At 43.3% G+C, this 21,329-nt stretch overlaps 1 protein-coding gene across 3 annotated transcripts in view; it reads right to left on the bottom strand.

The window, feature by feature from the left end:
- The window catches only part of PLEKHG1 (pleckstrin homology and RhoGEF domain containing G1), a 254,209-nt gene that overhangs the window by 28,418 nt on the left and 204,462 nt on the right, over positions 1–21,329 (bottom strand). For all 3 annotated transcript variants that reach the window (XM_042253622.2, XM_027972556.3, XM_042253623.1), the window contains 6 exons: positions 17,048–17,094; positions 12,673–12,823; positions 7,973–8,104; positions 5,411–5,593; positions 5,224–5,319; positions 4,955–5,041 (listed from right to left, as the gene is read on the bottom strand). In XM_042253622.2, the coding sequence (XP_042109556.2) occupies positions 4,955–5,041; positions 5,224–5,319; positions 5,411–5,593; positions 7,973–8,104; positions 12,673–12,823; positions 17,048–17,094 (696 nt within the window). The remainder of the gene's footprint in view (positions 1–4,954; positions 5,042–5,223; positions 5,320–5,410; positions 5,594–7,972; positions 8,105–12,672; positions 12,824–17,047; positions 17,095–21,329) is intronic.

The raw sequence follows: 21,329 nt of genomic DNA, 5'->3' as shown, positions 1-21,329 counted from the left end.
TTACCATCTACTCCGGCAGGGGACTGACCCCAATAACCTTGACTCTTGCTTCCTATACATACATCCTTCTCCCCACCTGAGCTTCTGAAGTTTATTGCTTTGAGGCTTCTTTTGGTTATGATTGTTGTCATATGTTATCAATGTTTAGGGAACTATAAAAAGATAAGTTAAGGGCCTTAACATGAATTATTTTGCCCAAGGATTCAAAGAAGAAAAAAAATAAGGTAGGCTTTCTTGCATCTTAAATGTCATTTTCATTTTTCAAGGCAGTGTGACTGAGCCTATATTATGCTAAGAATAACTTACAAAATAATTTTACTTTGTTGCAGTATGTGACATCACAGTAAAAATGTCTAGGCTAAGTGGCAATTAAAAAACAAAAGCCTTGATGCAGTCACCTTAATTTTGAGAAAATAAGCGTTTATTCTTTTTTATAACACTGATATTTTTACCATACATTTAGAGTTTGAGGTTACTAGTCAAGTTAATTTTAGACACAAATGTTAGCTCAATTTCTGTGAAGGGCATTTGCAGAACCATGTGTATATAGAAAATCCAACAGTTTCTACCTGCACCCTATTCCCAATTAATCTGGACAAAAGTTAGTGTATATACCACATATATAGATGGACCATATGGCTAATTTCCAGGAAGTTTCTTAATATTTGTAAGCTTGACTTTAAGAACTCAGTATTTTTTTATTGCCTTGACATTTAATATCAAAAAGTACTATTCCCACATTTTCCACTAGAGGTCAGTCAAGGACCATCACAGAATTTAAGGACCAGAAGGAGGTTTTGTTCTTTGTCGTTTGTTTAGTTGCTAAGTTGTGTTGACTCTTTAGGAGGAACCTAACTTCTTAAGGTGTTAAATAGTAGAACAATGATACATTTTTTGATATTTTTCCCATTATGTATTTCATTTAATAAGAGTAAATATCTTTTGAAAGCTTTAAGAAAATAATTGAAGAAATAGTCTTAAGGAAAGTGAAAAATTCAAATTAGTAATAATCCTGCTTAAATAAAATAGAAAATTATCACAACCTTATAGTGGATATAATATAGTAAATAAGAGTGCTTTCATTTTCCCTGGGAACAATGTAGTTAAGACGATCTTTGGGGCCAGGCAGAACTGGGTTTGAATCTGGACTCAGTCCAGATTGCATAAACTAGTCCTAATTGCATAAACTAGGGCAGTTTACTTTCCATCTCTGAGCCTCTGTTTTTATTTCTCTAGAATGGGGAGAACAAGACCTTTAGCAGAAGGCATTTTGCTAAAAGGAAGAAATAAGCATACAAAGTACTCAGCACACTGTATGGTGCTCAAGCATTTGTAGCTGAAAAAATAGATTTTACATCCTAAAAGGGTCAGGGACAAAAAAGTACAATTCTACCGTGACTCTATTAACCCTTATAAAATATAAAGGGAACACTGCTTGGAATATACACCCCCTAGTGTGGGAGAAAGAGGAAGTTCCGTAAGCTAGCTTCATTTTGTAATGGCCAATAACTGCCTTTCAGAACCCCTTTGGCAGTTTTGATTTTCCCAGGGACAGGTGAACAACAGGTGGGGCTTATGAATGGCACCTGCCATGGCTCAGAAGGGCATTCCAAGAGACGAGGCCAGCAGACAAATGATTAAGTATGAAGAAAATGCATTCACCTCTCTGCGTGAGTTACCTGACCCCTTGGAAGGCCCTGATGAGCTGAGACTCACGCCTCAGTCAAAGCCCACACCCATGCACATTCATTTCCTGGGCACAGAAGTGCTGCTGACAGCCCCTGAGGACAAGCTTCAAAGACTTTTCAAAAAGTATGCAAAGAGCAAACAGACTTTGTTTCTCAGAAATCTCAGATAGCGTCATTTCCCACCCAGTTCTACTCTCATGAGCATCGTCCCATTTACCGCTCTACTTGCCTCCTCTCTGCCCCAGCATAGACCCCTTCCCCATACATGTGGATCCTCATATCCTTTAGGACATCTAACCTTTCCCTTCACTCTAGAACAGCAAGCAACGCATAATCACAGCCGCCCCCGGAGCCTGTCATCACCCAGAAGTGCCCTCCCTTGCAGGTAGGACTCCAGAAGTCCCTCCTTCAGTGACAGATCTCTGTATTTCCATCTCTCCACCCAGACTCTTGCTGAACCAGTTCTCTGACTCATCCTTCATGCACCTGTTTTCCTGGTTGGTTTCACGCTCCACTCAGCCTGGGAATTATGCTCAATCACTGCAGGTTGGATACTGGTTAGCACTCTGCCTTCCCTGTTGACCTTTCCCCTCACGGCTCTGCTGGTCCCCAACCTTGGGCAACCCATGTGTGCCAGGGTTCTTCACACTAGTTTCAAAGTTGCTGAGTAATCACATTGGTTTGTGGTGGTCAGCCTCAGTGGGGTCCAGGATTCCTTTCACAGATGGCTGTAGTCAGCCCCACTGACTCTCTAGCCCATGGTTTTATAAAAATTATTTATTTGGTTGTACTAGGTCTTAGCTATGGCACATGGTATCTCTGATCTCCACTGCTGAATCCAAGATCTTTACTTGTGGCATGGGAACTCTTAATTGCGGCATGTGGGATCTATTTCCCTGACCAGGGATCAAACCCAGGCCCCCAGCATTGGGAGCACAGAGTCTTAGCCCCTGGACTACCAGGAAAGTCCCTAGTCTATGTTCTTTAGCACGTGCTCTGAATCTCCCTAATTGCCCTTGGACACCTAGCCCCATCTTTGCTTCCACTCACCCAGCAGATGCTATTACCAGCAACTTTAGTGAAGGCACACCCTTTAAGCTCTCTCAAGTCCACCTCAAAGTTTATCCTCTCTTTATTTTTCTTCTTCCCCTAGCTCAGGGAAGATGTTTCTGACTCTTGACAAGACTAACCCCTACACCTACTGGTAAAGTTAATATAAAAAGTGTAATTAGTATAGAGAAGGTGAATGGATTTCTTAATTTTATATACAGTTGCACCAATTTTTGGTTCCTAAGACCAAGGGAATTAGTTCTAGATTTTAAAAGCTTGAAGAAGCCATGTTTTTATATATGGAGGTGTGCATTAGCAGTTCTTGCATATTTTTTCAGTAAATAGTAAGTTTTGAGTTCCCATCATTATATTCACAATCTAATGTTTTTATTAGACTATATTTACAGTACACACCCCCACCCCAAATTTTGGATTAAGGATGCCCCTATCCTTCCGTCTCCCCAGAGTTACATTCCAAGGAGTACCCCACCTCTTATCTTTCCTGTCTCCTGTTTCCTTTCCTCATCCCCTCAGCTTACATGCTCACGACATTCTTCATGAGGGCAAAGTGTCTTTCTTTGCTCTTATCTCTCCTCAAACTACTACTGCTTGTCCTTTCTGAACTTTGCTTAAAAAAAGAAGGCCACACACAGTCTGTTCCTTATTTCTCTTCAACCCACTGCTCTTTCTCTCCCTTATCTCTTAGTTGCCAAACCTAATATCTGCTTTTGTTGGAATCTGTTGTCATCTCTTCGGCCTTTGAGACAGTTACTCCACTCTTTCCCAGGGAGGTTCTTTCCTTCTTTCCTTACCATACTTTCTCTTTCGGTTTTCTTACTGCCTCATTTGGCCACTTTTTCTTTGGTTCTTCTCCAAATCCTCCGCCCCTTGCCGAGCACTTAGATGTTGGATTCCCAAGGGTCTGTCTTCCCGTTACGCATTTGTGTGGGCCCTCCTATCAAATCTCCGGGCTCTGATGACTGCCAGGGTGGACAGGCCTGCATCTCTCCTGCAGCTGAACTGCCCCTGCACATGGGCCACCACGCCTCCCTCTCAGGCCCATCCAACCGGTTCCTCTCCCTGGAAGCCTGTCTTGGAACTTAACACCAGCCTCTTGGCCCAACACCTGACTCATCCTGACTTACTTCTCCCTCCCCTCTTCTACACTGCCTCTCCTCCTCCTCTTCTGCCACCCGGCAGTGCCCCTCTTCTCCTTTCCAGCACACCACGGAGACCTGCCAATTCTTTTCCTGCTGCCAGTGATGCTCTACCAGCTTATCCATCACGCTGCCCCCAAAATGACAGTCTCAGAACACAGCACAGACCATCCCCTCCCTCCAAAAGCTTCAGGAGCTTCCCCCTCCAATAATCCAGGTTCCTCTGTGTGTGTGTGTGTGTGTGTGTGTCTCTGTGTGTGTCTCTGTGTGTCTGTGTGTGTGTGTGTGTGTGTGTGTGTGTGTGTGTGTTCAAAGCCTTCAAAGGTCAGCTGACTGCTTTCCACTTCTCTAATCTTACCTCCTACTCCATCTCCTAAGAACTCGACCATTCAATCTGAGGACTTCCATTTGAGCACAGTCTGTGTGCTATTGAACACAGGGCCCCTTTTCACACCTCTTTGATTTTTGTTTATGCTGTTCTCTCAGCTTGGTTTCCCTTGTTCTTTTCCCCATTTAATAAAAATATTCCTCCTCCACCAAGACTGAGGTAGAAGGCATTTTCTTTCCTCTCCTCACTTGACCATAAACTTGAATACTTTACTCGTCCACAATACTTGGCTTATCTCTCTATTAATTCATCATATTTAGCAAACAGTTCATCATTTATATGACTAGCTCCTTGTCTGCAGATTCCTTCGCAGCCAAGTCTGGGTCTTGCTTCCCACAGAACCTAAGCCAGCTTTATTTACCCTAGGTGCTTAGCACAGTATTGAATAATTCTCATAACTCCCTTATTTTGTACTAGTGCTCTAGAAAATTTTTTTACAATCTTTCCCTTATTTTTCTTCAAACAACAACGACATTAATGAACCAAAAACTCTCTGCAGAGTCTCGCTGAATATGAATCTTTTCAGTATGAATGGCTGGTGCAATTGTTCCTTTATGCAGCTTCTCTTTCAACAGTCTTCATTTTGAAAGTGTACATTTATTCCCATCAGGCTGTCTTCCTGAGACCTGAATTCTCTTCCATTTTATTGTTCGTTGCCCTCATGGTCTTACCTTAGCTGGAATCTTTGCTGCATGATTCTCCAGGATCAGCCTCTTCAGGTGCAGAACCCACAGGCGTTTGTCTTGCTGCGACTTCGCCTACCAGGAGGAGAGGTGGACAGTCACGCAATCCTACCTCTCACAAGACACGGCCACCCCAGGACCTCTGACCGGACGGGACACATGCAGGGTGGCCAGCAAGCCGTGGAAAGGCCGTCAGGCACGTGACGCTCACCATGCATGAGGGTGAGCCTCACAGGGAGGCAAAGGGACGCTGATACCTGAACCGTGTGCTGCAGCTTGGGGTTCTTGTAGTGGAAGACGCTGAAGCTGAGAGGCTCCTTTGGGATCACTTCCACCAGCATGAGGTTGCCGCACTGGAGGGGCAAGCAGAGAGGGTGAGGCAGGCTCGCGAGGGAGTGGAACCAGCGCCCCCAGTCCCCACCCAGGACACGCACGCAGACCTACCAGGATGTGGGCTTTGTATGTAAACGTGTCATCTCTCTTCTTGGTGATGAGCAGCAGCTTGTCAAAGAGGAAGAGTGTCCGTTCATTCTTGGCCCGCTGGAGGCGAAAGGTCCCTTCGAGCACTAGCTCCCCGTAGCTGGTCAGGTCTGGCCCCTTCCAGTTGGTGAGCAAACTCTGTATCTCCTGAAAGAGTGAACATGCCCTGTGATTAAACAGGAGGTGGGAGGGCAAGGTGGGGAGGACCTTGGGAAGGTCCTGTTCCAGGGACCTGTTTGTTGAGCTTTGATGGGTGCGTGCATGCTGAGTTCCTTCAATCATGTCTGACTCTCTACAACTCTATGGATGGTAGCCTGTCAGGTTCCTCTGTTCATAGGATTCTCCAGGCAAGAGTACTGGAGTGGGTTGCCATGCCCACCTCCAGGGATCTTCCTGACCCAGAGGTCGAAAGTGCCTCTTATGTTTTGGGCTTTGGGAGGTGGGTTCTTCACCACTAGCACCACCTGGGAAGCCCACTGAGCCTCAGGAATGGGGTCCAAATACCTGCAGCAGGGTCTCAGGGTCCTGAGTGGTGTCTGATGTCCACGACATTTAGGGCTGGTGTCACTTCAGGGTTAATAGAACTTAAGCAAGGTGTTATTTGACAGGTTGCTAATTACTTCTTCCCCTCCTGCAATAATCCCTCTAAGGCAGTGAGGGTGTCTTTCAAAAGCCAGGAACAGAGGCTGCCAGTGTGGCCTTCTCACCATCCTTCCCAAGATATGCTCATCCCTTATCTTGGACAAAAACCTTCAGAGCTACTGACCTAAAATCCTTCTTCCAGAAACTGAAGTCACACCAGATACAAGTAACCCATAATGAAAACTGGTAGAAGATCACACAAGATACATCTCAGAAATTCTCTGACATTAATCCCATTCATTGGGGGAAAGGAAACGGACGTTTCTTCACCAGTGTGTTTTTGTTTTTTGGCTGTATCGGATCTTAGCTGTGGCTCACGGGTTCAGTGGTTCCCATGTGTGGGCTTAGTTGCCCCTTGGCATATGGGATCTTAGTTTCCCGGTCAGGGATCGAACTCATGTCCTCTGCATTGGAAGGCAGATTCTTAACCACTGGACCACCAGGGAAGTCCCCCATTGCATTTTTAATGGAACTTGATAAATAGAAATGGATAGCCGGACTTTGAAGTTTCTTTGGGATATATTGTATATCCATATTAACTTTTTAAAGAAAATGGATTTTGTTATTTTGTGAAAATGAAAATATTAAAAAACAGCACTGAGTTAAGCAGCCCACAAAACCACTCGAAAATTCTTAAGCTGAAGGTACAAACGGAGGTGATTCAGAGCCAGAGACTGATTTAGTGGTGTCTTCAGACTGCCAGACAGACTCCTAAGCTATGAAAAAACAGTCACTGAGCCATTTCTGAATATCTAGCTGACATTATGTCCACAGAACACTTCAATGATGAAGCATTAAAACCTTTATTATTGCTTACACAAAGCAGATATGGCCTGGAAGATTAGAATGTCCTCTTCCTTTGATTTTTGACAGCCAATTACTATCCTCCGGGTGCACGTAGATGAAACCTAGAGCTCTGTTCGAAGGTACGGGCCAAAGGACATGGGTTTCTCCCAAGCTGAACACAGGTGCTCTGCATAGCATGGAGTCACACTGGGCTTTTCTGTTACTCCGGGGACAACCAAGAGCCTCGGCCTAGTCTCTGAGCAGACACGACCTTCAGTTTCTAAATAGAGCATCTTCTAAGGTGCCTAGGACATGGTCACTGACTTAGCTAGCATCCATCCAAAGTTCCCAGGAGCTAAATATGGTGACGATGGAAGGGACATTAGCAAACGTGCCTTGTTTTAAAAGTGAGGGGTCTAAAATGCCACGGTACGTCCCCTCCCCAGGAAAGCTGCCAAGGACCTGGTTCTGGACTTAGTCCTCCTTCCTGAGTCCCCCGCCGCATCACCACACGTTCACCATCTCATGACTTTGCGAACTAGTGACAGAGGAACAGAGGCTTAAAACCCTTTTACACAGTTTGGACACTCAGTCGTGTCTGACTCTTTGCAACCGCATGGACTGTAGCCCGTCAGGCTCCACTGTCCACGGAATTCTCCAGGCAAGAATACTGGAGTGGATTGCCATTCCATTCTCCAGGGCATCTTCCTGACCCAGGGATTTATTTATTTTTAATTGAAGGATAACAACTTTGCAACACTGTGTTGGTTTCTGCCATACATCATGAATTAGCCATAGGTGTACGTATGACCCCTCCCTCTTGAACCTCCCTCCCACCTCCCACTCCATCCCACCCCTTGAGGTTGTCACAGAGCCCCAGTTTGAGTTCCCTGAGTCATAATAACTACATTCAACAATGATCAGTATTATTGATGGCCTACTCTTTTCTTTTTTTTTGATCCTGATGTTTCTTAGCGAGATCTGTGATGAAGACCCTGGGTGGCCTGCAAGACTGAGCAGGCTTAACATCTGATTTGGGAAACGGTAGCAAGCAATAGGTCCATGGCCTCACCAGACACGGCCACCCCGAGGCCTCACCTGCAGGCGGACAGCGTGTTCATGTTTCCGCTTCATGTCATTGATGTGCCAGGCTACTCTCTGCATCGTGTCTATGGCGTCAAGCACCACATCGTAGCCCTCTGTGTCCTTGTCAAGGTGATTTTCTATTTCCTAAAACAAAAACAAACAGCAAAAAACCACTCTAATTATTTTCTTTTTTTTTTTCCATATATTCACTGAAACAAATGGTACTTCTAAGATGAGTTTCTCATTTTATTTTTGCTTATTTATTTACACACTACTATCTTTCCTTAAGATCTTGAGATAACTACCAGAAAAACCTGCAAAGAAATGATAAGAATGAATAAAAGTGGAGTTAGGAAAGATAGAAGTTGATTAGAATTTTACAAGGAGGAATTTGACAAGGATGATGAAAAAAGTATATAGGCCATTAAGTCTCACAGAGACATCAGGGTGATTGTAGGAGATAGGAGAGTTGATATCGCAGTTGGAGATTTCTGAAATTCCTGGTGGCCAATGTATATAGTTCTCTCTGTTAAAATACAGAAAATATACTGATTTTTTTTTTTTCTCCCAGAGGAAGCAAAACATCACACACAGGGCTTAGTACATAACAAACTAAAGAAGAAAAAGAACATAGTGGACATTATGTTTCAAAAAAAAAAAAAACCTCTGTAGAAAGTGTATTTTCATGTAGTCAAGGCTTTAAAGCCCAGATGAAATTCACTAAAGATACTCCTTCTGAGTGTTGAGAGAGAGCTTATAGTTCAAGTATTCACTCTCTGATGCTCAGAAGAATGTAACACCAGCACTTAGCTAAGCTTTGGAATTCCACAATCCCAGGCAGATGAGAAAGGGACAGGGTTCTTTTCCAGTTCTTTCAGGTACACAAGACACATGTCCCTAGACTTCTGTGAGTCTAAGGATATAGGGACTATTGCATAGTTCCTTTAATCCTTTATCTTCTCAAAAGTGCCCACGAGAGAACTAGGTGGTAAGTAAATGCTTATTTAATTGAAGCTGTATCTTGTTAAAAGAGCAGCAATACCTTGCAGGTATCTAAATTCCAATGTAAATATCTAAAACAGTAAGAAGATATTATGATCAATTAGATTGTTCCTATGATCCTTATCATGCACACATGTTAAGCTCAAGGGTAGAGGTTGAATCTCATGGTATAAATTATGAAAATTCCATTGTTTTATAGTCACTTTGTTCACTTTTACTGAATCCTCAAACTTTCCATCCAGCTAGAAACTGGCAAGGAATTTACATTTTCTTTCTATACTCAGACTCAGCTATTAGTAAGGTCCTATGAAACCATATCACTAATAACTTCCAGATAAGATCAAGGGCAGCACCCCACTCCAGTACTTCTGCCTGGAAAATCCCATGGGCGGAGGAGCCTGGTGGGCTGCAGTCCATGGGGTCACTAAGAGTCGGACACGACTGAGCGATTTCACTTTCATGCAAATGGCAACCCACTCCAGTGTTCTTGCCTGGAGAATCCCAGGGATGGGGGAGCCTGGTGGGCTGCCGTCTATGGGGTCGTACAGAGTCGGACACGATTGAAGCGACTTAGCAGCAGCAGCAAGATCAAGAGCAAACTTTAAAAAGTAATAATTTCTTCTTTTAGCCTGAGAGGCACTCCTGTTGATCATAAACAGACTCAGAAGTACAGAGTGTATTCCTGTGGGGATCTTCACGGGTGACTACACAACTTTGAAGGGATATGAAAGACACAGAAGGAACACTTTAAATCAAGTATGAAAGCAAAAATACTCCAGGAAACTGGAAGTTAGTTTTAAATTCATCTAACTACTGCTCGTCCCTTTTTTTTTTACTGTCAGCTGTTACAGACCTAGTGGTTGTATCTTCCACAAATTAGTATGTTGAAATCCTTTCCTTTAATGTGCTGGGATTAGGATGGGGGCTTTTGGAGGTGACTAGGCCATGCAATGGAGAAGGCAATGGCACCCCACTCCAGTACTCTTGCCTGGAAAATCCCATGGACAGAGGAGCCTGGTAGGCTGCAGTCCATGGGGTCGCGAAGAGTCGGACACGACTGAAGTGACTTAGCAGTAGCAGTATCAGGCCATGCAAACGGTGACTGCAGCCATGAAATTAGAAGAAGCTTGCTTCTTGGAAGGAAAGCTATGACAAACCTAGACAGTACAGTAAAAAGCAGATTCATCCCTTTGCTGACAAAGGTCCGTATGGTTTTTCCAGTAGTCATGTACGGATGTGAGAGTTGGACCATAAAGAAGGCTGAGCACCAAAGGATTCATGATTTTGAATTGTGGTGCTGGAGAAGACTTTTGAGAGTCCTTTGGACTGCAAGGAGATTAAACCAGTCAGTTCTAAAGGAAATCAACTGTCTATTCATTGGAAGGACTGATCCTGAAGCGCCAATACTTTGGCTACCTCATGCGAAGAGTCGACTCATTGGAAAAGACCCTGATGCTGGGAAAGACTGAACCCAAAGGAGAAAGGGGTGGTGGAGTATGAGATGGTTGGATGGCATCACTAATCCAATGGACGTGAATTTGAGCAAACTCCGGGAGACAGTGGAGGACAGGGGAGCCTGGTATGCTGCCTTCCAGGGACTGCAGAGAACCGAATAGGACTTAGCGACCAAACAAGCGGCCCGAGAGTAGCGCCATCATAAAAGGGGTTAGTGCTCTCATGAAAGAGACCCCAGAGAGCAGTCCTGCCTCTTTCTACCACGCGAGGAAGCGAAGAGGAGAAGGCCGGCTGCAAACGAGAACTCAGCCATGCTCGCCCCCTGGGCTTTGGTTTGCAGCCTCCAACACTGAAAAATAAATGTTTGCTGTCCAAGTCACCCAGACTATGGCATTTTGTTATAGTAGCATGTAGTAATATCCCAGCTTTTAATTTAGAGGGTGAGGGCTGTTCTCCCTAGCAGTTAACTCTTTGTAAGAATCTCAAGTGGAATCTTTAAGTGACAGAGATCTGAGACTTTTCTTTTGATTGACTTACTGTCTAGAAAGCCATTAGGTAGATATTATTGGGACACACTGGACTCAGATGGGTTTCCCTGGTGGCTCAGATGGTAAAGAATCTGCCTGTGATGCAGGAGACCTGAGTTCGATCCCTGGGTCAGGAAGATCCCCTGGAGAAGGGAATGGCAGCCCACTCCAGTATTCTTGCCTGCAGAATTCCATGGACAGAGGAGCCTTGCAGGCTACAATCTATACCATATTAGCAGAGTCCAGCAAAGATCTATCGTGGGAAAGCCAGTATTTTTTAAAGAATTATTTGGCACTGATTTAGTAAATTAATCCCACTAAATTTAGGGGTCATTAAAGCCAATCGAACAACAAAAGTAATATCCACAATGTGGTTTCATAGGACACAAGACTCTCCCAAGATGGGCCACACAGGCAAACAGACAAAGCTGAGAAATTTTTGGTAAAGATGGGCCATAAAGGGTGCTTTCAGTTTTAAATGTGTGTGAACTAGGCAACCTTGGCATGCTTAACCAAGTTAGAAGCCTGGGATCATTTAAAAAGAGATACATGTATACTGCAGGCATGTTGATATAGATAGGAACTCTGTATTTCAATCTTTTAAGAAAAGATTTTTAATGTAGCATTAAAAATAATAAAGTAGGGGTGTGGGAGGAAGGCTCAAGAGGGAAGGGTATGTCTGTAAACATGTAGCTGATTCACTTTGCTATACACTAGAAACTAACACAACATCGCAGCCCACCAGGCTCCTCTGTCCGTGGGCTTCTCCAGGCAAGAATACTGGAGTGGGCAGCCATTCTCTTCTCCAGGGGATCTTCCCAACCCAGGGATCAAACCTGGGTCTCCTGTATTGTAGGCAGTTTCTTTACATCAGGGAAGCCCCATTGAAAGCAATTATACTCCAATTGATAAAATAAAGTGACAGAATAAAAATAACAGTTTTTCTGTATTGACTGCCTGTGAGGCACCACGAATCTGGGGAATGCAGAGAACTGGAACCCAGGTAGTGTCTTGACCACAGCCCTGCTCCTAACCTAACCACTGGGCTATCCCGTCTTTGTCAAATTGCCAAGGCAATTCACCCTCCTTACGGAATGAAATTACTTTCGAGAACACTATTTTCCATTTTCATCAGCTTCCTTAGAGGATAAGAAATGAGAATGTATGAGAGCTATGTCTACTTTTGTTTCTAAAGCCTCCTTAAATTTTGTACAAATAATGGGAAATGATATAAAGAGAACAGAACCCAAAGTGAGGTGAAGCCCAGCTCAAAGACATTTATCACACTGCTCATCTGTCTTCTCTCCTTTCAGCCCTTTCTCTTTGCTCCTACGAAAGCCAGTCTTTGACAAACAGCTCTTACTCCCAACTGCCTACCGAATCCGGGCTCATGGAAGTAAAATAAAGCATACACAAAAAAATCTGTTGTTCATTAAGACGACAGCTCCTTGCTTGAAACTGTCACTGCCTGGAGTGAAGGACTTGTAAGCCCTTTCACCATTAGAGCTAAAATGAATCTTTCTACTTGGCTGTTATCAATGAGGCTGCAGGGCTACCATATAAATATCTCTAATTCCTCAAAGCAGATTAGTCAGTTGTAAAGTATGAGTGTGGAAAATGTTTCCATATGTCCACAGCCACTTTTGATTTTTTTTTCTCCTAAACTTAATATATACACATAAAACCCTTAGCCTCTAGAAAGTCCTTCCAGTGCAGGCAGAAACTTACATGCAAAAGGAGATGATACTTGAGAATCCGCTGAACTGGCTTCAAGAGATAGGACCCCAGAGGCAGTGAGTGTTTCAAAGTTTCCTGCCGTTCCCTGAAGAATTTGGCCAGCATCTTGTTCCTCATACACTCTGTTAGCACGGCCACAGACCTGCAAGAATATTTTAAGATCAATGCCGGTGAAAGTGAAAATGTTAGTTGCTCACTCATGTCCAACTTGGCGACCCCATGGACTGTAGCCTGTCTATCCATGGAATTCTCCAGGCAAGAATACTGGCATGGGTTGCGATGCCCGCCTTTGGGCAATCTTCCTGACTCGGGGATCGAACCTAGGTCTCCTGCATTGCAGCTGGATTCTTTACCATCTGAGCCGCCAGGCAAGTCCTTTAAATGCCAGTGTATCAAGGCCTTAAAGCAGATAAAGTGGCAATAGAGCAATAGGTAGACTAGAAGGCCTCTGGGCAGGTGAGGAAAAAGCGTCCCTCTGGTTGAACTGGGTGAGTCTGGTCCCGATTCACCTCTGGGTGAATTAGAAAAAGACACTATAAGAGGGCGGTGAAACATGGACACATGACATCTAAGCTGCCGGCTCTGTCCTTCAGGGAGATGAAGCCCCTATCTGGACACAGGACTTGCCAAAGGGGATTTAAATTGGATGGAACCCCAATTTAAAGAATCTGCCTGCCAATACAGGAAACGCAAAAGGCGCGGGTCTGAGCCCTGGGTCGGGAAGATCCCCTGGAATAGGAAATGGCAACTCATTCCAGTATTCTTGCCTAGAAAATTCCATAGGCAGAGGAGCCTGGTGGGCTACGGTCCATGGGCTTGCAAAGAGTTGGACACGTGGATCGAGTGAGCGCACACACATGAGCATCTTTGTTCGCTGTTCAACTTCACATCTGCATTCAGTTTTCACAAGTTACACTGCAAGGAGCGGTCACCATCGTACTAAGAAAAAGGAGTGGCTTCTTTCCAGCAGCCCCAGCCCCCTGCCAGACATCTGTTGCCTGCTTTGCTGGTTGTGTTTGTGTAAGTGCACAACGTGTGTGATGTTACACGCAGGTCTTTGGAGACCTCGTCCCCCAGGAACTTCCCTTTGAGAATCTCTGAACAGACCTTTCTGTCCACCTCCAGGTATCTCTCTCCTCATTCTAAATTCAGTTTTTGAAACAGCTGGTTAACCTTGGTCCTTAAGGACCGTGCTTTACAGAGTGTATTAGAAAAATGGCTCAGGATTCCTTCTCTACTCCAAAGGCAAGAAGTATGGCCCCCAAACATTCTAGAGAGATGGCTGAAACAACACTCACATCTTATCCATGAAGTAAGCTGGTGGTCTTGTGAGGTCACACACACACGTAGATTAAAATCTCATGGTCTCATAAGTTAGAAGCAGGTGGAAGTGATTTCAGCCCCTTTCTCCCCAAGTCTTAATAGGTTTTCAGAATTAATTCAGAAAATTGGAGCCAAACAACAAAATAAAACTTCTTGGAAGGAAGTGACATGGACGGTGGTCTCCTGACGAAATGATCAGAATCACTTTTGTGTCTGACTGCTTGGAGAAATATCTATTCAAACAGATTTATTTTTCCCTTTAAGTCAAGATTTCAAAACAATTCTTTACCATGGAACCCAGGGACTTTTCTAAGGCTCTTTAGAGTCAGAATTAGCTGCTCACTGGCTGTCTAACCCTCTGAAGTCTTGAGTTCTTGCACAAGGATAAGACACCTGCAGGAGATGCTAAGCACACTGAACTCCAGATTGAGGCCATGTGGGGACATTCGAGGACAATGACCTGACTGGGTCTGGCCCTCTCCCTGGGGACAAGAGGGAGGGCTTGAGCCTCTTCCCAGGGAAGTCACTGGGGCGTGACTGCTATGAAGAAGGACACCTGTCAAGGCGTGCAGGAGACACTTAATATCACCAGCCCAGGTCCAAAGGGGGAAGACACATTGTCAGATGGGCTGAAACACCTGGCGCTCACGGCTTGTGAAGACAGGGGAGGGCAGGGAAAGCTCGGGCCTCAGAGAGCAAATGGTTAGGAGGGAGATGAGAGAAAATCTTTTCCTATGAACATGAAAACCACACAACTGGGCAAGACTCGGATGTACCCACTTCACTGAGAGGGCCTGGGAGCATCTCCCTGCTAACATGTTTCTTTCCTTCTTTAAAGTCAGATCTGAAATACAAAACACTTCCTCCAGGAAACTGTCCTGACTTCTCCTCCCTTATGTCATACATCTTTAGCCTCTGTTACACATGACTGAGGTGGTGCTGCGCTGACTTATCTTCACGGATTTGCTCTTTCCTAATGGCTGTTCCACTATTGCATTTGGTTCAGTTCTGACCCTCAAAAGAAAATGAACTGCTTGAAGGCATGGGATATTAGCTCCTATCTCCCACCAGTGTACACAGAATGCGGACTTGTGAGCCATGAAGGACAGGCCCTCAGATATGTCCTTGCACAAATGACTGTGCCTGTCCGCACCCTGAAGCAGCCTAGTTTATAAAAGTTGCTTTCATTTTGCACTCTCCATTCTTATTACGAAGTTAGAAAAATCTTAATATAAACCTCCAAAACTAAATATTCAGAAGATATTTCTTCCAATGACATGTTTATAATGAAATTTACACAGACATAATCCTCCACACAAGCCACTCTAGCATCTGGCTCCTGATAACTGGGTCCAGGGCTCTGCTGATTCTTCAGAGTTGGAAAGGTTTTCCATTTCTCTCAGAAGGAAGGTCTATGGAGAAGTTGAGGCCTGATTCTGTGATTTCTCTGCATCAGGGTGTGGTATAATGCTGGCTTTTGGCATAAGGACCACAGATTTAGTTGGGGCATCCTACAATGTCCTGATTATCTTTAGCAGAGAGGTGGCAACAAATGTTTTAGGAGACAGCATTGTGTAAGTGAAACTGTAAAGTGTGGGTGGGTCTACAGATAAGGAGATGGATAAATGTACTAATCTGCATGTGGGGTTTTGTTTTGTCTTCAGAGAAACCTGGGAAAAACATGCCTGGCCACCAACCAAATAAATCACCACAGCACAATATGCAGACCAGTATTTAGAGGAGGATGTGAAAATTATTCAATGGAAAGAGTTTTGCCACGGTAAGCCCAAGCCTCTGGCTTCACATCCTTTAATCCACACTGGCTTTCTACCACCAGGCAGGAATGACCCACTTGCTCTCCCTGACCACACTGGCATGAGGGGCTCAGCCTGCTGGATTCTCTTCAAGGTGGACCCCAGCGCCCACTTTACCCTTATGGACACGTCCATACCAAGACTGGCTACAGAGCAGATAAAAGTTCCCTGAGCTCTCTCCCTGGTTCATGCCTACCATAACAATGCCAGTCCTGCTAGTCATGGGCAGACAGACAGTAGAAAGGTACGGGGCAGAGGGAATCACAAAGCTTCAGAAATTCTACAAGGATGTGGCAGCATGAGGTCTGAGGCCAGACCAACCTTGGTTTAAATCTCAGCTGGGTTTGCTCACATGTCAGCTGTGTGACTCCTGTAAATTCAATAAACCTACTGGAGGCTCGATGATTTCATCCATGCAGTGGGGATGGGGCAGGGATGGTGATAAACAAGCACTTCTGGAGGGCTTATCAGGGCCAGGCCCTGTGTTGTCTGTGCATTCTGCCTTTCTTTAATCCCTTAACATCTCTAGATTGCTGGGAAAATGAAATTCAACCACATTTTGTATTTATAGCACCAAGAGTAGCACTTGAAATTACTAAGTGCCCAATAAATGTCTTTTGCAGAAAAAAAGATTTCCAGCAGAGTGAGTCATGGTCTTAGACCTGATTCTCTTACTGAATGATCACTGAGGCTACTCCTTCAATGGCCCTCCTGCCAGCACCTCTGGGGTAAGTGAACCTGAACTGATGGTCCAGATAGGAAGCTTATCATGATCATTCCCTTCTCTGAGCTCCATAAAACTTGCGTAGCTTCTAAAACTTACATAGCAAAAATATAACCTATTTTATCCCCAGATAGATTATATAAACTCATTAGCAGGGCATCCCACATTCTTAAAAACACAGCACACATACCAAAGGGTTGACAGATAAGCCTTCTTCTAGCCAAACACTTCTAGGAGTCCAGTGGAGGACACCTAACAATCTTTTTGGTCTCCTCCAAGGTCATTCACAATTTTCCCCCCATGCTGGCTCTGCTGGGTAGTCCCTAGGCCTGAATGGATCAGGATCAGGATACCCCTGTGATCCGTTCTCAGCATTTCTGCAGTCTTCCCACAGTATTCTGCACAGCGCCAGGCACATAGTGCCCACTGACCACATAAACTGCATTGACCGACCTCAAGCAACATGAAGGTAAGCAAAAGTATTTCCACAATTCACCAGGCGTACCTTGGATAGTTCGTGCAATACTGGGTATAAATGTGGAACTCTTCACTCTGCAAGGAAACAAAAGAGATGTAATAGGCTAAAAAAAAAAAAAAAAAAAAAAGTAGAGACAACAACATTCAATGAAAAATAAAAGATATATCATTCATCCTTTAAAAGGTGTTGTTTTATAAGTTGTTTCTCTAACCACCTTGGCCTGTCTTCTGAGTCCCTGTGGCAATCATTTGTGCCATTTTAACTACCTTGATTTATACCTAGAATCCACATGCACTTGAACTCATTTGAGATCAATCATTAAATACTTATTGAGCATCTGCTATGTTAGATGAATCTGAAGGCAAATAGGAAGAGGAAGACAGCAAGGTTTTTGTTCCCAGGTGCTCATGGTCCTCTGGGGCATTTGCAGGGTGAGAGAGAAATATAAGCAGATAATTTAAATATTATGTGGTCAGAACATGTTGGAAGCATGTGCAAGGGAATACTTTCAAGCCCTGTGTGTGCAGCTTCCTCTGCCCACGGTCTTTCCTACCTTTTTCACTGGACAGCCACTAGGCACCTTTTGACATTGAACTGAGGCTTTATTTCTTCTCAGGGGACTTTCTTGAGTTCTTGGACTGAGCCAGTTGCTCCTACTCTGGGGTCCCACAACACTCAGTACCAACCTATCTTAGAGCATTTGCCAAATGAGCGTGACATTTTTTGTGCATCTTCTGCCACTCTACACCGTGAGTTTCTGCAGGAGTGGGGCCATAGTGTGCTTGCCTGGCACATAATGTGTTTTGAACTAATGAATGCCCCTCTCTCCTATGAAGCTGAAAATTATTTGAAAGCAGGATCCAAGTCTACTCATTTGTACATCTAGCACAGCAGCAATGCCTCAAACACATTAAATGTTTGGCTAACTAATGGGGGGTTCTTGCCTTTTGCTATGGTTCCCTTATCAGCAGATTGATTCCAGATTCCCTTATCAACAAATTCTAGACATAATATCATTTCACTTACTTGCAAATACTTTAGTATATATATTTAACAAGAGAACCCTAAAAGAGAAACATTACCACAATGCTATTATCATCTTTAAATAATTCCATGGGAAGGACTGGGAGGTTGGCATTAGCAGATGCCAACTATTATACATATAAGATGGATAAACAGCAATATATATAGTAGTATATATCTACTGTATAGCACAGGGGACTATATTCAATATCCTGTGATGTACCATAATGGAAAAGAACATGGAAAGAAATATATATATATATAATATATATATATGTATAAAAAAACTGAGTCATTTTGCCATATAGCAGAAACTAAATGCATTATAAACCAACTTTACTTCAAGAAAATGTAAATAAATAATTTCATAATATCACAAAGGTTCATTATCACTATTCCTATTTTTTATTTTCTTTTTAAAAATTATAGTTTTCCGTTTGCTCTGTATTCCAAATAACATCCATACACAGCAACTTGATATTGTTGATATCTAAGTCCCTTCTAATCTATAAATTCCCCCTCTTATTTCCCCCTGCAATTAAGTTGAAGAAGCCAGATGATTTCCCCTGCAGTCTCAGTTTTGCTGATCATGTCCCTACGGCTTTCTTTACTATGTTTCTCTGTCTTCCACGCTCCTTGTGGTTTAGAAGAGGCTTGACTGGATTTAGGTTCCATAATTTGGCCCAAGTACATCATAGACTGGATTGTACTTAAATTGAGAGGCATAGGAACTGGTTGTTTCTTTCTATGATGTTAATAATCATTGGTAATTACTGCTTAGGTCTTTTAGTTCATGAAGGGCTGCAAAATGGTGATATTTCCAATTCTACTATTCTTTCTTCATTCATTAGCCAGATTTTTTTTCCAAGAAAGGAACTGCCTTAGATTAGTTACCCTGCAGTTTGTGGTTTGTATGGGAAAGACAGGATAAATGCTTGATTCCTTTCCTTAATTTTCAAAATAGTGCATCGGCTCTCTAATATCGTGTAAAGGACTTGGGTTTTTTAACATCACTGTGACTTTCATGAATATAAACATATTTCATGACTTTCAGTTGTTTTTAGTTTGCTATCTTTTTATTGATGCTCAAACAATCCCATCTTTGGCCAATAGGAGCCTCTTCTTGAGTATCTGTGACCTGACCTAGAGCCTCCAGTAGCTCCTTGCTTTCTGGGGTGACAAGATGTTTCAGATCCTCTTGCACATTTCCCTCCCACACTTGTTCTCCTGGAGCCCGGATTCCTTCACGTAGGCAACAGTATGTGGGAATCACAATCTGAGCGTTAGCGATGCTCTTGCTACCAGGTTAATTATCATTTCTAGGCCTTTCAGTGGACAGAGTTAGAAATATGGTGTTTCTAAAGCTAAAACACATGCTTCAGTTCAGTTGCTCAGTCGTGTCCGACTCTTTGCGACCCCATTAATTGAAGCATGCCAGGCCTCCCTGTCCATCACCATCTCCCAGAGTTCACCCAAACCCACGTCCATCGAGTCAGTCATGCCATCCAGCCATCTCATCCTCTGTTGTCCCCTTTTCCTCCTGCCCCAATGCCTCCCAGCATCAGAGTTTTTTCCAATGAGTCAACTCTTCGCATGAGGTGGCCAAAATATTGGAGTTTCAGCTTTAGCATCATTCCTTCCAAAAGAACACCCAGGGCTGATCTCCTTTAGAATGGACTGGTTGGATCTCCTTGCAGTCCAAGGGACTCTCAAGAGTCGTCTCCAGCACCACAGTTCAAAAGCATCAATTCTTCGGCACTCAGCTTTCTTCACAGTCCAGCTCTCACATCCATACATGACCAATGGAAAAACCATAGCCTTGACTAGACAGATCTTTGTTGGCAAAGTAATGTCTCTGCAAACACCCTCTTCCAACAACACAAGAGAAGATTCTACACATGGACAGCACCAGATGGTCAACACCGAAATCAGATTGATTATATTCTTTGCAGCCAAAGATGGAGAAGCTCTATACAGTCAGCAAAAACAAGCCTGGGAGCTGACTGTGGCTCAGATCACAAACTCCTTATTGCCAAATTCAGACTTAAATTGAAGAAAGTAGGGAAAACCACTAGATCATTCAGGTATGACCTAAATCAAATCCCTTATGATTATACAGTGAAAGTGAGGAATAGATTTAAGGGATTAGATCTGATAGATAGACTGCCTGATGAACTATGGAATGAGGTTCGTGACATTGTACAGGAGACAGGGATCAAGACCATCCCCATGGAAAAGAAATGCAAAAAAGCAAAATGGCTGTCTGAGGAGGCCTTACAAATAGCTGTGAAAAGAAGAGAAGTGAAAAGCAAAGGAGAAAAGGAAAGATATAAGCATCTGAATGCAGAGTTCCAAAGAATAGCAAGAAGAGATAAGAAAGCCTTCCTCAGAGATCAATGCAAAGAAATAGAGGAAAAGAATAGAATGGGAAAGACTAGAGATCTCTTCAAGAAAATTAGAGATACCAAGGGAACATTTCATGCAAAGATGGGCTCAATAAAGGACAGAAATGGTATGGACCTAACAGAAACACATGCTTAGTTCATGCTAATACTTGTAATTCAGATTCAGGACTAGAGTGTTTCTAATTAGCCTCATTCTTAATCTGTATTTTCTTTCTTTTGCCAATTCCAGTTCTGAATGACACAACTGTGAATATTCATTTGCTTTATCCCACAATACACACAATTTTGGAATAACAATACTGAAACCATCATATATGATATCATTACTGAAAACGGTTAAGGATGTATTTGCTGTATTTTGCCCATAGCATATTTTTTGGTTGATTGCCATTTTCCTCTGTGTGGTCAAGCTACAAACTGGATTCACAGTTAGGTTCATTGTTTCAACCTGCTTTCATTTTTTGAAGGCTGTTTTAAACTTTAACTTTGTCTTATAATTATGTAAAATAAATACATGGTTTCAAAGTCAACTCTCCAAAGAAACGCACACTCAGAGAAGTCTGGCTTCTATGTCTTCTCATTCTAGTCCATTCCCTGCCTCTCCTCTCAGGAACCAACTTCTAATCTTACAGTTTATCTTAAAAAAATTTTTTTTTAAACATACACATTGAAATATAAGTAAAACTTTCCCCATTTCTAGATAAATAAAAGCAAGTTATGTCAGTGATTCTCAAACTTAAGCATTAGAATTAACTTGAGAGCTTATTAAAACACAGATTACTGGGTTGCACCCCCAGAGTTTCTGATTTGGTAGGTCTGGGTACGGCCTGAGAATCTGCTTTCTAACAAGTTCCTATATGATGTGGCCCAGAGACCACACT

The sequence above is a fragment of the Ovis aries genome, chromosome 8, assembly GCF_016772045.2.
Source record: "Ovis aries strain OAR_USU_Benz2616 breed Rambouillet chromosome 8, ARS-UI_Ramb_v3.0, whole genome shotgun sequence".
In the NCBI taxonomy this organism is placed as follows: Eukaryota; Metazoa; Chordata; class Mammalia; order Artiodactyla; family Bovidae; genus Ovis; species Ovis aries.
This window is presented reverse-complemented; position numbering and strand designations above follow the sequence as displayed.